Source organism: Acinonyx jubatus, chromosome X (assembly GCF_027475565.1).
Source record: "Acinonyx jubatus isolate Ajub_Pintada_27869175 chromosome X, VMU_Ajub_asm_v1.0, whole genome shotgun sequence".
NCBI lineage: Eukaryota > Metazoa > Chordata > Mammalia > Carnivora > Felidae > Acinonyx > Acinonyx jubatus.
The window spans coordinates 26,998,888-27,014,718 of record NC_069389.1 but is presented as its reverse complement, the minus strand read 5'-3'; the positions used below and the strand labels follow the sequence as shown (position 1 = coordinate 27,014,718).

General features: G+C 37.0%; 1 protein-coding gene across 16 annotated transcripts in view; it reads left to right on the top strand.

Annotated features, from left to right (window-relative positions):
- DMD (dystrophin) overlaps window positions 1–15,831 on the top strand; it is a 2,092,562-nt gene that overhangs the window by 1,322,427 nt on the left and 754,304 nt on the right. For all 16 annotated transcript variants that reach the window (XM_053201917.1, XM_053201921.1, XM_053201923.1 and 13 more), the window contains one exon: window positions 484–633. In XM_053201917.1, the coding sequence (XP_053057892.1) occupies window positions 484–633 (150 nt within the window). The remainder of the gene's footprint in view (window positions 1–483; window positions 634–15,831) is intronic.

Below are 15,831 nucleotides of genomic sequence, written 5' to 3'. Positions count from 1 at the left end.
TAGAATTGTATTATCTCAGTTAACTTTTATAATATGTGAAGAGGTCAACACAGTGTCCTCAGGATTAGTATGTTCTCAGTATTAGTTATCTCTCGATATGGTAATGCATTTTCTTAATCAGTAGTAAATTATAGCATGGAGGCTTAGTACCTGAGAGGATGATGAATTTACCCAGATTGTTCTATTTCTGATTGCGATGTGTTATTTTGGAGCTCATCCTGCCATGTAACACCTTGTTTTTCTTGAAAAGAATCTTTGAGGGGTAAGATATGCTGGTCCTTTCTAGGATAGGCCTCTCTACTTGGGCGTGAGTGCTTTGGTCCATCAGTTCTGTACTCTTTAGAAAGTGGTTTGTATTTGAGGTACCGGTTGGCTTTCAGTCAAGTTGCTTCATTTTGAGAGACTAATCAGTAGAGACAAAGACAAGATAGTTGGAATTGTGCTGTAATTCATTTTAAATGTTGTCGCATTTGTCTATTTCAGTTACTGGCGGAAGAGTTGCCCCTTCGCCAGGGGATTCTAAAACAATTAAATGAAACCGGAGGAACAGTGCTTGTAAGTGCTCCCATAAGCCCAGAAGAGCAAGATAAACTTGAAAATAAGCTCAAGCAGACAAATCTTCAGTGGATAAAGGTTAGACCTTAACCATCTCTTCTGTCACATGTGTTAAATGTTGCAAGTGTTTATATTTGTTTTGGTTCATGGGTGTCTTATTGCTGGGGGGGTGGGGGGGGGCGGTGAGTGGTGGGGGCCCGGTAGGTGGATTGTTGTTTTTCCAACCTGACCGTCTGGTTTGGCCATATGATTCATTATAGTTGGAAAGAATGGTGATAGTGGATGACAATATATTCATGACCAAACGCCAAAATATTACTTTGCGTTGTTACCTTGCGTGAGCCACTCTAAGGAACGAGACTGGAAAAGGGATGAAGTAGTTCAGCGTTCGGGTGCATATTGATGGTCTTTAAGCAAGTTGGAGGTGGCCCACTTCAACAAAGATTATGAATCACAATTACTTATCCTTACTTCTGGTGCAGACTTAGTAGTGCACACTAACCTCCCAAAGGTGTTCCATGTATTTGTTTCTTTGTTCATTCAGTTCCTTAGGTTTCCTTAGTCACCTAACTTGCGAGTCTTTGGCTCTCTACCTTGGATACTTTATAACTTTAATATTTTAAATACTTAATGTATTAATGCATACATATTCTTTAAAATCAGTGGCACGTATGAATTTATCACGCAAAGCAACATCGATCTTTCAAAGGCAATTCTTTTCCCATCGTACTGCTGTGAACATCTGTATGGATCTGCTTCTGCATTCTCTTTTCTCTTCCTTGTGACTGTGTCTGTCCCTCCACCAATACCATCCTGGCTCAATAACAATCTTCAGCTTTACTGGGACGTAATTCGCATGCCATACAATACATCCGTTTTAAAAAGTATATTTCAATGATTTTGGTGTATTTATGTTTTGTAATTGTGGGAAAATACATATAACATAAATTTGTCATTTTCATGATTTTTACGTGTGCGATTCAGTGTCATTTATTACATTCACACTGTGCAACCATTACAATCATCTATTTCCAAAGCTTTTTCATTGCCCCAAACAAAAATTCTGTAAACATTAAGCAGTAACCCCACATCCAGCTACCCACCCACACAAAATGATCTCTAATCTACTTTCTCTCTCTATGAATTTGCCTGTTCTAGATAGATTTTAAAAGTAAACTGATACTCTGTCCCTTTGTGTGTAAATTATTCCACTTAGCATGTTTTCAAGGTTCATTCATGTCGTAGCAGGTATCATAATTTTATTCCTTTTTATTTTTTTTTAATTTCTTTTAGCACTTCTTTATTTTTGAGAGACAGAGAGAGAGAGCATGAGCAGGGGAGGGGCAGAAAGAGGGGGACAAAGAAGCCAAAGCAGGCTCCAGGCTCTGAGCTGCCAGCGCAGAGTTGGATGCGGGGCTCACACCCACGAACCATGAGATCATGACCTCAGGTGAAGTCGAAAGCTTAACCAACTGAGTCACCCAGGCACCCCTCCTTTTTATTTTTTTAATGTTTATTTGTTTATTTTGAGAGAGAGAATTCGAGCAGGGGAGGGGCAGAAAGGGAGGGAGGGAGGGAGAGAGGGAGGGAGAGGAAGAGAGAGAGAGAGAGAGAGAGAGAATGAATGAATCCCAAGTAGGCTCTGCACTGCTAGCAAAGAGCCCAATGCAGAGCTTGAACTCCCCAACCGTGAAATCATGACCCGGGCGGAAATCAAGTGTTGGACGTTTAACCGACTGGTGCCCCTATTCCTTTTTATAACTGAATGCACTTCATGGTCTGCATACATGCAATTGTTTTGTTTAAGATTTGAGGGTCTGTCTGACCATCTAACACCTCCAATTTTGTTCTTTTTAGTCCACATTATCTTTGCTATTTTTGGCTCATTGATATACCCAAGTACATTTAGAATCAATTTATCAGTTTTTACTGATGCTTGACAGGATAGTGATGGAATTATGTTGAATTTGTAGATCAGTTAACATTTTTACAATATGGAGCCACCGGATCTGTGAAAATGATATATCCCTTCATTTATTTAGATCTTCTTGAATGCTTTTTTCCAATCATATCTTTCCATGTTCAGTGCAGAAGACCTGCACATGTTTTATTAGACTTCGTCCCCAATATTTGACATTTTGATCCTATTATACATGGAATTTCATTTTGAATTTTATTTTCTCTTTGGTGTTGGTTTATAAAAATATAATAGATTTTTGTATATTATGCACATATTCATTGCCTTTGCTAAATTCACTTATTAATATTAATAGTTTTCAGCATCTTTTGCATTTTTTATGTGCACAGTTGTGCCATCAAATAGAGGTAGTTTCCCTAATTTCAATCCTTAGGATTTTATTTTTTTATTTTTTTAATTTTTTGCACAGACTAGGCCCTCCAATACAATGTTTACTGGAAGTGGCAATTACGGGAAACGTTGGCTCATTTCCTGTGTCAGGTGGAAAGCTCTCAATAACTTAGCATTAAATAATGTACTTGTTGTAGGACATTTTATAGGTTCTTTTAATCAAATTAAAGAATATCTCCTTATTCCCAATTCATGTTTTTATTATGAACAGGTATTGAATATATTCAGATGATTTTTCTGTATCTATTGAGCATATGATTTTTTCTTTTTGTGAGTGCGGCAAACTACAACCATTGGTTCTGGAATGTGAAACTACTCTGGAATCCCTGAAAGAAATCATATTGGTCATGAGGTCTTGTACTACTTACGGATGGTTGGAGTCATTTTCTAATATGTCGTTTGGGATTTTTATATTGTTCATGACAGAAAATGGTCTGTATTTTTTTTTTTTATAATATCCTTCTCAAGTGTGGATAGCAATGTTAGGCTTGTCATAAAAATTACTGGAGAAGTGGTCTCTCTTTTTTTTCTGGAAGAAATTGTTGAAGATTGGTATTATTTCCAAGGTGTTTCAGAGAATTCAATTGTAAAGCCATCTGATGATGAAGCTTTTGTGTGTGTGTATGGGAAAGTTTCTGATGATTGGTTCAATTTCTTTAATAGATACAGGGATGGATAGATTTTTTCTTTGTGTGTGTGTGTGTGTGTGTGTGTGTGTGTAATCTTTTATAAGTTGTGTATTTCAAGGATTTTGTCTATTTCCATGTCCTTTTCTCTTTTTGAGGTTGTGGACTTTATTCATGCAGCCAGTGGTCTTTTATATATTTATATAAACCTATTATATATTTGTATGATATTTATTATATAAATATATTTATATTCATATTTATGAAGAAGAATGAGAAAATTGACTGTTTTTACTGTGTGCTAAGGAAGAGAACTGACTGTCTTGCTAAAAGATATTCAAGTTCTGTAGTGCAGTGGGCTTTATGGTGAGGTACGCACAACACCTGCCGAGATTCAGCCTAGGTACCAAGTTTAATTTCTTTAGATAAGAATCACACACTTCTTATTTATCTTGATTCATATTTATTTTTGCTTGTAAGTGAATGTTAAGGACAGGCCATTCATTGTGTGGTAGTTTCGAGCTAGGGGCGAATTTCCACCTATAGACTTTAGTACCGCAAGTTTAACCCACCTCTTAGCCCCACCCATCATGGTATGTTTCATCCGGTTGCCCAATTCTGCCAAGGTCAGATCCCCCCGTACCTAGGGCTACTTCTCCTTTATATGTCTTCATGTATGCCCTACTCATATATGCTTTAGACCTTCCAAAAATGTTTTAAAACCTCACATCCATTTTTGACAACAGTTCTAGTGCTTTACTGAGCATATTTAATACCTGTTAACGTTGTTCTATCCAAAATGTAAAGCAAACTGTAATCCTTTGAACCAGGGGCCAAGAAGATACTGGTGGACTATAATTTTCACATAATATAAAATGCCTTATTTCAAAGATGACACAAATTGCTTTTTAAGTATTAGGTATGGAAAAGTTATACTGAGAAAAGTTTATGTAGATGAGGGGAAAAGAAAAAAAAAAGCAAAACAAAACTAGAGACTTCACTAGGCAGGGAGGGGGTTGTCCAACATGGTAGCATAGGAAGATCCTGAACTCACCTCCTCCCACGGACAGAGTGAAGACACAGCTACATATGAAATAGTTCCCCCTGAAAAACAGCTGAAAACTAGCTGAGCAGTTCCTCCATGACCAAGGATAAAAGTGCCACATCAAAACCGACAGGACAGGCAGAGACACTATCTCTCCAGAAACCTCACCGCTGGCATGGCAACCCATAATCAGCATGGATTTCACGAAACAGCAACTTCTACCTGAGCAGCAAGGAGTTCATGTTCCACAGCAGCCACCCCAACTCATGGGACCTGCGCTGCAGAGATGAGCCCCCAAAACATCTAGCTTTGCAAACCATTGGGTCTTACCTCCAGAAGATACCCAAAGTGCTGTAGGGAACTGAGATACTGCTCTTAAAGGGCTTACACACAGACTCCCTTGCCCCCAGGCTCAGGACAATGGTAGCAGTTTGGAAAATGCCTAGACTATTGATGAAGGAGACCCAGTTGCTAATCATCAAGAGTGAGGTAGGGGGGCAGGAATCTGCTGGGAACCTCTCCCAGATGGAAATGCTGGTCAGTGCCACTTTTGCGCTCTCCCATGCTAGCACAGGCAGGCTTGCATAGTTCTTGAAATCTCTGGCTTCCCTGCCAAAGCCATGGGCAACACGTGTTTCCTGCACTCTCCCACTGCCTTGCCAAAGCTAACAGATGTGCCCACCCAATTCCTGAGCTCTCCAGCTGCCTTGCTGAAGTCAGGAGGTGCACACAGGCCACATGGGGCACTCTCCTTGACTGCCTAACTTTGGTGGCCAGAAAGGCTTGCATTCCTGAGTCCCATGGGACTGTAACAATGGGGGAAATAGTTTTGGACAGGCTTTCACACCCAGGGCACAGTATAGACAGCAGACTGAAATATACCAGAGTTTTTCTGTCAAAAAAAGCCTATTTTCCTGGAGGTTCAGCCTGAGGGGCAGGTTTCAAGTTTGCCACAGACATAGAAACTATGGATGTGCTCTCAGGGAAGGTAGGTCGGGGGACACTATCTGTGTCCTTTCTCTTGACCGCACTCTACTTCACTAGTACCTCTCAGAAATGACCTCGTATACTCAACTGTTGCTACTTTTTGTAACTGTCACCCGGGGGACACTTCTGGATCTCCTGGTCTGGATGATACCAGGGTTTATGATTGTGGCCCCACAGGACTGTATATATTTGCATTTTTGAAAGCTGCAGCCTGAGCATCTGGATCCAAATCAGCCTAAAACTCAGAGCTGACTGAGATCCCCTCCCTTGGGAACAGTCATAGGTCTTGGTACATCCTCAATGACTGAAACCCATCAAGAATAAATCAGCCTGCTTAGACGATTGCAGAGATTCAAGAAACAAACAAGAGCTAGGGCAAAGTTGAACGACAAGTTTCATCTCCTACACAAGGCTATTCCTTCAAGGCCGAGAGAGGTAGCTGTTTCTCCTAACACATAGAAACAAACATAAAGAGTCATGTAACATGAGGGAATAGAGGAATACATTCCAAAGGAAAGAGCAGGATGAAACTTCAGAAAGAAAAAAAAAAAACTTAATGAAATGGAGTTAAGTAATTTACCTGTTAAAGAGATTAAAGGAACTGTGATAAATTTGTTCACAGAACTTGGGAGAAGAATGGATGAACATTGTGAGAACTTCAACAAAGAGATAAAAGATATCAGGAAGTACAAAACGGAGGTTTCAGGGTTGAAGGTTACAAAAACAGAACTGAAAACACACTAGAGACATTCAGTAGCAGACAAGACAAAACAGAAGAAAGAATTCGCAGGCTAGAGTACAGTGCCCTAGAACTCACCCACATATAACATCATATAGAAAAAATAATTTTAAAAAGTCAGTATAACTTAAGGCCCCTTGGGACAATATCAAGTGGAATGGCATTCACATTATAGAGGTTTAGCAGAAGAGAGAAAGGGGCAGAAAACTTCTCTAACCTGGTGAAGGAAATAAACATTCAGATCCAAGAATCCTAGAGAGTTACAAATAAAACGAACTAAAAGATTTTCACAATAAGACACATTGTAGTGAAAATGTCAAAAGTAAAGATAAAGACAGAATCGTAAAAGTAACGAGAAAAAATGCATTATATACAAGGGAACTCCCGTAAGAATCCCAGCAGATTTTTTAAAAAATTTTTTTGATGTTTTGTTGTAATTTATTTTTGAGACAGAGAGAGTGACAGAGCATGAGCAGGGGAGGGGCAGAGAGAGAGGGAGACACAGAATCTGAAGCAGGCTCCAGGCTCTGAGCTGTCAGCCCAGAGCCCGATGCAGGGCTCGAACTCACAGACTGTGAGATCATGACCTGAGCTGAAGTCAAACGCTTAACCGACTGAGCCACCCAGGCACCCCAGAATCTCAGCAGATTTTTAAGCAGAAAGTTTGCAGGCCAGAAGGGAGAGGCATGATATATTCAAAATTCTGAGAGGAAAAAACCTCCAACCAAGAATACTCTATCTGGCAAGGTTATCATGCAGAATTGGAGGAGAAATCAAGAGTTTTCCAGATAAGCAGAAGCTAAAGGCATTCATCACCATTAAACTGGCCTTAAAAGAAAAGTTCCAGGGAGTTCTATAAGCTGAAAAGAAAGGGCACTAATTAGTAACAAGAAAACATGAAAGTATAAATCTCACTAGTACTGGTAAATATGTAGAAAAGATAGTAGGTTAACCACTTACAAAGTTAGTGTGATGGTGGTGTGCCTGGGTGGCTCAGTTGGTTAAGCGTCTGACTTTGGCTCAGGTCATGATCTCACAGTTTATGAGTTCAATCCCTGCATCAGGCTCTATGCTGACAGTGCAGAGCCTGCTTGGGATTCTCTCCCTCTGTCCCTCTCCCACTCATTCTCACTTGCCCTCTCTCTCAAAAATAAAATAAACATTTAACAAAAGCTAGCATGAAGGTTAAAAGACAAAAGCAGTAAAAAAAATAAAACTACAATAATTATTTAAAGGATATATTTTTTAACGTTTATTTATTATTGAGAGACACAGAGAGACAGAGTATGAGTAGGGGAGGGGCAGAAGGAGAGGAAGACACAGAATCCAAAGCAGGCTCCAGGCTCTGAGCTGTCAGCACAGAGCCCGACGTGGGGCTCAAACTCACAAACTGCAAAATCATGACCTGAGCTGAAATTGGACACTTAACCTTCTGAGCCACCCAGATGCCCCTAAAGAATATATAAAATAAAAAGAATGTAAATTGTGACAACAAAAATATAAAAAGGGAGTGGGTTTGGAAAAGAAAAATTTTAGAATGCATTCAAATTTGAGTTGCTATCAACTTAAAATAGACTGTTAGATATATAGGATGCTGTGAGAGCTTCATGTAACCCTAGAGCAAAAACCTGTAGCAGGTATGCAAAAGATAATGGGAAAAGAATCTAAACATTACACTAAAGAAAGTCATCAAACCACCAAGGAATAGAGTAAGAAAGGAACAGAGAACTACAAAACAATTGGAAAACAATTAACACAATGACAATAATAAGTACATACTTACCAATAATTACTTTAAGTGTAAATGTATTAAATGTTTCAATCAAAAGACATGGAGTAACTGAATAGATAAAAAAAAAAAGACCCATATATATGCTGTCTAAAAGAGATACACCTCAGATATAAGAATACACTGAGACTGAAAGTAAAGGGATGGAAATCAGTATTTTATGCTAATGGAAATCAAAAGAAAGCAGATGTACCTACATAATCAGGCCAAAAAAAAAAAAAAAGACTTTAAAACAAAAACTGTAAAAAAAGACAAATAAAGGCATTAAGTAGTGGTGAGGGGAGTCCGTCCAACAAGAGGATATAATATGTGCAAATATTCATGCACCCAACATACTTAGCACCCGAGTATACAGAGCAGACCTTAACAGACCTAAAGGAAGTAAGAAATAGACAGCCATACAAAATACAGTAATAGCAGGGGACTGTAATACCCTACTTATATCAATGAATAGATAATTCAGACAGAAAATCAGCAAGGAAACATTGGCCTTAACACATCAGACTGATGGACTTAATAGAGAAATACAAAATATTCCATCCAAAAGCAGAATACATATCTTCTCAAAAGCACATTGGACATTCTCCAGAGGAGAGCATATGTTAAGTGCTTAAGTTAGTCAAGTCTCAATAAATTTAAGAAGACTGAAATCATATCAAGCGTATTTTCCAACCACAATGGTATAAAACTAGAAAGCAATTACAAGAGGAAAAAAATGGAAAATTCACAAATATGTGGTGATTAGACAATACTCCACAACCAATGAATCAGTGAAGAAATAAAAGTAGAAATGAAAAAAAATACTTGAGACAAATGAAAATGGGAATATAACAATACAAAATCTATGAGATATAGCAAAAGCAGTTCTAAGAGGGATGTTCATAGTGATAGAAGTTTACCTCATCCAAACTGATTTTATGAGGCCATCATGAGTCTGATAACAAAACCAGACAAGAATACCACAGATAAAAAGGAAGAAAGGAAAGAAGGAAAAGAAATTGTAGGCCAATATTCCTGATGAACATACATGCAAAAATCCCCAACAAAATAGTAGCAAACCTGATTAAACAATACGTTAAAAGGATCATACACCATGCTCAAGTGGAATTTGTTCCGGGGATGCAAGAATGGTTCTGCATCCACAAATCAATCAATGTGATATGCCACATTAGCAAAATGAAGGATACAAAATACATAGTCATCACAATAGATGGAGAAAAAACACTTGGCAAAATTCAATATCCATTTATGATCAAAAATCCCCAGTAAAGTGGGTATAGATGCAACATACCTCAACATAATAAAAGCCATATATCAAGCCCAAAGTTAACATCATACTCAATGGTAAAAAGCTGAGAGCTTTTTCTCTAAGATCGGGAAGACGGCAAGGATCCCCACTCATGCTACTTTTATGCAACATAGTATTGGAAGTCTGAGTCACAGCAGTTAGGCAGGAAAAAGAAGTAAAAGTCATCCAAAGTGGAAAGGAAAAAGTAAAAATGTCACTATTTTTGGACAACATGATTTTATACAGAATTTATATTTATTTTCTCTGTAGACTTTATATAGAAAACTCTCAAGACTACTGTAAAACTGTTAGAACTAAGAAACAAATTTAATAAACTTACAGAGTACAAAATCAATACATAAAAATCTGTTGCATTTATATATACTAACAATGAACTATCAGAGAAATTTTAAAAACAGTCTCATTTATAATTTCATCCAAAGAATGAGATACCTAGGAATAAATTTAACCAAGGCAGTGAAAGATCTGTACTCTGAAAACTATAAAATATTGTTGAAAGAAACTGAAGAAGACACAAATAAATGGAAAGCTATTCCATGCTCAAGGATTGGAAAAATTAATTTTGTTAAAATATACTACCCAAAGCAAAGTACAGATTCATTAAAATCCCTATCAAAATTCCAGTGCCATTTTTCACCAAAATATCACAGGCCAAAAAAACTTGTATGAAACCACAAAAGAACTCCAGTAGCCAAAACAATCTTGAGAAAGAAAAATAAAACCAGAGACATCATGCTCTCTGATTTCAAACTATATATTACAAAGCTATATTAATCAAAATACTGTGGTATTGGCGTAAAAATAGACAGATGAATGGAACAGATTAGAGATCCCAGAAATAAAGCCTCGTATACATTGTCAGTTTACAACAAAGGAGGCAAGAACATGCAAGGGGGAAAGGGCAGTCTCTGCACTAAGTGGTGTTAGGAAAACTGGAGATCCACATGCTAAGAATGAGCCTGGACCACTACCTTACAAGATACACAAAAATGTACTCAAAATGGATTGAAAACTTGAACATGGGGCTTGAAATGATACAACTTCTAGAAGAAAACAGAAGTGTGAAGTTACTTAACAATGGTCTTGGTGATGATTTTTTAGATGTAACCACAAAAACATAGGCAACAAAAGTAAAAATAAACAAATGGGACTACATCAAACTTAAAAGCTTCTGCACAGCAAAGGCAACCACCAACACAAGGAAAAGGAATGGGAGAAAATATTTGCAATTCATGTATTCAATAAGAGACCAATAGCCAAAATAAATAAAGATCTCCTACAACTCCATAGCAAGAAAACTAACAATCCAATTAAAAAATGACAAAGGACTTGAATATTTTTCTAAAGAAGACTTACAGATGGCCAACAGGCACATGAAAAATGCTCAACATCACTAATCATCAGGTAAATTAAAAGCAAAGCCACAATGAGATACCACCTGACACATGTTAGAATGGATATTACCAAAAGGACAAGAAATAACAAGTGTTGGCGAGGATGTGGAGAAAAGGGAACCCTCATGCACTGTTAAGAATGTGAATTGGGGCATCCACTATGAAAAATACTATGGAAGTTCCTTAGAAATGTTTTCTTAAAAAAGTGCTATCTGATCCAGCAATTCTACTTCTGGGTATTTATCTGAGAAAAACGAAAACACTAAATCAAAAATATATATGCACCCTTATGTTTATTGCAGCATTATTTACTGTAGTCAAGATAGGGAAACAACCTGGGGCACCAGGATTGCTCTGTTGGTTAAGTGGCCAACTCTTGATTTCAGCTCAGGTCATGCTCTCTCATTTCCTGAGATCAAGCCACATTGAGCTCTGTGCTGACAGTGGGAGCCTGCTTGAGATTCTCTCTCTCTCTCTCTCTCTCTCTCTCTCTCTCTCTCTCTCTCCCTCTCTCTCTCCCTCTCTCTCCCTCTCTCTCCCTCTCTCTCCCTCTCTCTCTCTCTCTCTCTCCCTCCCTCCCTCCCTCCCTCCCTCCTCCTCCTCCTCCTCTCTCACTCTCAAAAATAAATAAACATTCTTTTAAAAACATATGGAAACAACCCAACTGGACATCAATGGATGAATGGTTAAAGATGTGGCGCACATATGTATACAATGAAATGCTACTGACCCACTAAAAAAGAATGAAATTTTGCCATTTGTGACAACATGGGTGGACCTTGAAGGAATTGTGCTAAGTGAAACAAGACCGAGAAAGACAAATACTGTATGATTTCACTTGTATGTGGCGTCTGAAAAATAAAACTGACAAAACAAAGCCCATGGGAAGAGAACAAGGAAGAGTGATGCCCCAAAAGTTTCCATATCTCAGTGCATCTTGGTCTCACAAAAGGAACACAAACATTGGAATTGTAGAAAATGTAAAGAGAATGATTTAAAACTATGAAACGCACAATGGCAGCTTTATGGAACATGGGTCAAGGTTTTATCTGTTCTGCAGCAGAATAAAAAGTCAAAAAAAGTTTTTTATGCTACAAAATTGAAACTAACATTGTGAATACTGGTTTTTATAGAATTGTATTAATATACCATAATATCTGGGTCCCATTCCAAAATTATAATTTTAATGCTATGCTTTTGTCACCAGATGTCATAAAATTTGGAATCTTATTCGTTAGTCACAGTAAAAATTATTTAATTGTGTCTTCTCAGTCCCTATGCTACCCTATCCTTCTTGGTTTAAATTAGGAATAGAAAACAATGAGAGCCATATTTAGGTCAGTACACAAGTCAGTAGTTTTTTTTAAAAAGTAAAGAAAGAAGTCACAGTTATCAAAAGACCTGATCATCATTAAACCTCAAATTCTCAGTCTAAAGAGAAGAAATGATGATGACCCCTTTCCCCTTTATTCTCTAGCCCCCTCCTCCACCCAAGCGCTGTAATGGGTGGTGTAATTGTAAGTAGTAAGTCAGGGTTGCTGGGATACAAATATGCCAATTTCTTAATATATGAATTCTCCAAAGATGTCAGGTCACAATCCCTAGTGGCAGATGCCTTTCTCCCCATTAACTGTAATATGCTGTCCTGCATATTAGCCAATTTAGCAATTACTTTGGGACCTTTGTGTTTCATTAGTGAATAGAGAAAAAAGCGACTGGAGGTAATACAGCTATTCCTTTAAGGGAGTGTTGGACCCGGTAATGGGTTCATTGCAAAACTGCGTTAACTTGTCTTGACCTGGATAACTTCTCTTTATAGCAGAGATGGGAAATGTTTCTCTAAAGCTGAATACAAGCCTTGGTTTAAATGTATGGTTACCTCCACCTAAGGATCATGAAATGAAATCCTTGTTCTTATCTATTACATATCTTGACATTTACAGTCTCTAATAATAATACCTTTAAGGTCCGCAAAATGGGAATGTTACTAAAGCTAGCTTCTGTGTGTTTTTCTGAGTGTCTCAGTCTGTAATCTTCATACACATGTCTGACTCTGTATAGTTTTTAATATTTATCACTCCTCATATTTCTTTCTATGTTCTCTGAACCTGTGTGTGTGTGTGTGTGTGTGTGTGTGTGTGTGTGTGTGTGTGTAAGGAATTCTCCCTTCCTACTGCTTGCCATCACTATCACTCTCTTCCTATTTCTCTGTTACGTGTGTCTTTGACTAATTGACATCTTTCTATGTTTCTCATTGATCTCCTTTTCTGCATGTATATATGTCATTTTTGCTCTGCCCAGGTTAGTGTATGTGACATGTTATTTCCTGCTTTCTCTCTTTCTCTGATTCTTCACCTTCTAATCCCTTTCATCTTCTGTCTTTGTCACGTTGTATCTGCTTTCTTTATTCTTCATTACTAGTTTTACTCGTTACGTGTAGGTCTTTTTTCAACTACCTGTTATTTAGAACTAAAACATGAATGGATCAGTATTATTTTTGAATTGTATTGTATTCTTCCTATACTTAAAGGCAAAATACACTTGATCTTAGCTAAAAGGCCAAGAAACAATTACTTAAAGGTGAAATAAAGTGGAATATTTCTTTTGTAGACTCATAGGGATTGTTCAGAGGGAAGAGTCTTAATGAAACTAAATTACTCTCACATCTTCTCGACTAGAACACTGAATCCTCGAAAGGTTGTGTGACTTATTTGACAACACATTGTTCTCTATTTAAATATAAAAGTTTTAAATATAAAAGCTATTTTTTTTAGCTTTTTAATGAAACTCAAGTGATTTTTCTGTAGTTAAAATGCTATAAACAAGAAAAAAAATGTGGTTTCCCATTGTTTCCCTTTGCTCCTGTAAAGGAAGAAACTGAGATTTCATTTTATTTAAGCAAACTGTATGAGAGTTTTCGCTTTGCTTCTTGCCCATTGTGGAAAACTAGATGCTATGTTTTCAAATTATTTTTCACCACCTTCTTTACCGTGGAACATTTGTGATTAGGTAATACAAGAAAACATATTCACGCTGTTTCAGAATTAGTTACATGTCTTAGTTATTTGATGTTAAGTAACTTTACAGATAGTGAAGTTAATTACAATAAATCTATATTCATTTTGTTGAATACATTTAAAAGTTTGCATCCTGTTTTGCCACTTATTTGTAAATAGTAAATTACTACTTTAATTTGTTAACACCTAGATATTATAAAACAGTGCATACAAAAACTAAAACATTTTACAAGCACAAATGAGAACTTTACCTAGAAAAATTAGATTTAAAAATATATCTAGCAAAGCTTTAATAGAGGAATAATGTTGTGATACTGATAATAGTATAGGAGTTATTTTTATACCAAATCACAAAAATAAATAGTTTGAATGTAAAAATGGAGCGAAACTGGCAGGCCATCTTCTGCAATATACAAATGACTTTATTGAAATTTCCAGAGATATAGCTCATTTTATATTAACTTCTAATCATGTTATTTTTAAGTATTCATCTGAGGAGTAAACAGCTTAAATCTGTTCTTTTCATTTGTGTCAAGTACATAGATGCTTCATGTTTTTCCAGATATGTTTACTATGTAATGCTAGTCATTATTAGTCGTTACTATGAATATAGATAGTAAAACAGAATAAGTTAAATCAAGCTAAAGTTTGGCTTTTTAAAGAAAAATGTTTAATGTTTATTTTTGAGAGAGAGATAGAGCGTGAGTAGGGGGTGTGCGGAGAGAGAGAGGGAGACACAGAATGCGAAGCAGACTCCATGCTCCATGCTGTCAGCACAGAGCCCGATGCGGGGCTTGAACCCACCAACTGTGAGATCATGACCTGAGCTAAAGTCAGACACTTAACCGATTGAGCCACCCAGGCGCCCCTAAAGCTTGGCTTTTTCACTCCTTGCTCAAAAATGGACATTTGTTCCAATTGATTACTTTCCCATCAAAGACTGGTTAATAGATTGTTCTAATTGTTACCAATCATTCCTGCCTTTAATGTGAACTACATTTTTTAACCAAAGAAAAGAACCTTTACAAGGAATAGAAGAAAAACATGTTTGCCTATTCATTATTATATTATGACCCATAGCCTGGTATTTCTTAGAAATCCATCATCTTGGAAATTTCCATTATGTAGTTAATAATTACATCATAACATTTACTTATGAAATCATTCAACAAACATCTAATGAGTGACCACTATGTGCCACATGTCTTTCTAAGCATATCATAATCACTTCTCACCCTTACTTTATTTAAAGAGCATTCAGATTGCATAGAGCTTGGCATTACAGCTATTTATATCTCTTCTAATTAATAGTTGCTAGTTTGATGCTGAGAGTTAAGTAGGGAGAATAGTAGTTAAAAGTTTCTAACATAAGCATCTGTGACTTTGCCTCCTATGATTTCACGTTGAGATGGGGATTCTTACCAGGTTGTATGTCATGAGTACATCTCAGTTTGTTCTGACAAGTCCTGGTTTTGCCTGTAATCACATCATAATTTTTAGTAGCTCCCTCTTGGACTTACATGAGTATTCTACTTTATTAAAAGGATGTGTATATATGTATGTATATTTGTGTATATGCATATGTGTGGGTATATACATGGTTTTTAACTTTCCAAATTACTGAAATTTCAGAGAATGCCAGGAATGTCAATCAGATATCTTACAAACAAGTAAAAAGTACACAGGAGTTGCGAGGAGGCACTTTATCTCATTGATTAGTAGCGAGGTTTACGGACTATGGATTCTATCCATTGCTAGCTATGCCATCTTTTATTTGCCCTGTCCATACTCCAGTAATAATATCCTAAAATTCAGGTTATGGTAGAACATACTGTATAGGTTGTGGTGAAAATTTAATGAGATAGCGCCCAAGAAATGTGTAACCGTGTCTGGCACATACATTGTAATTGGTCAAAAATAAGAGTTTTAAAATTTTTTTTCAACTTTTTTTTATTTATTTTTTTGGGACAGAGAGAGACAGAGCATGAACGGGGGAGGGGCA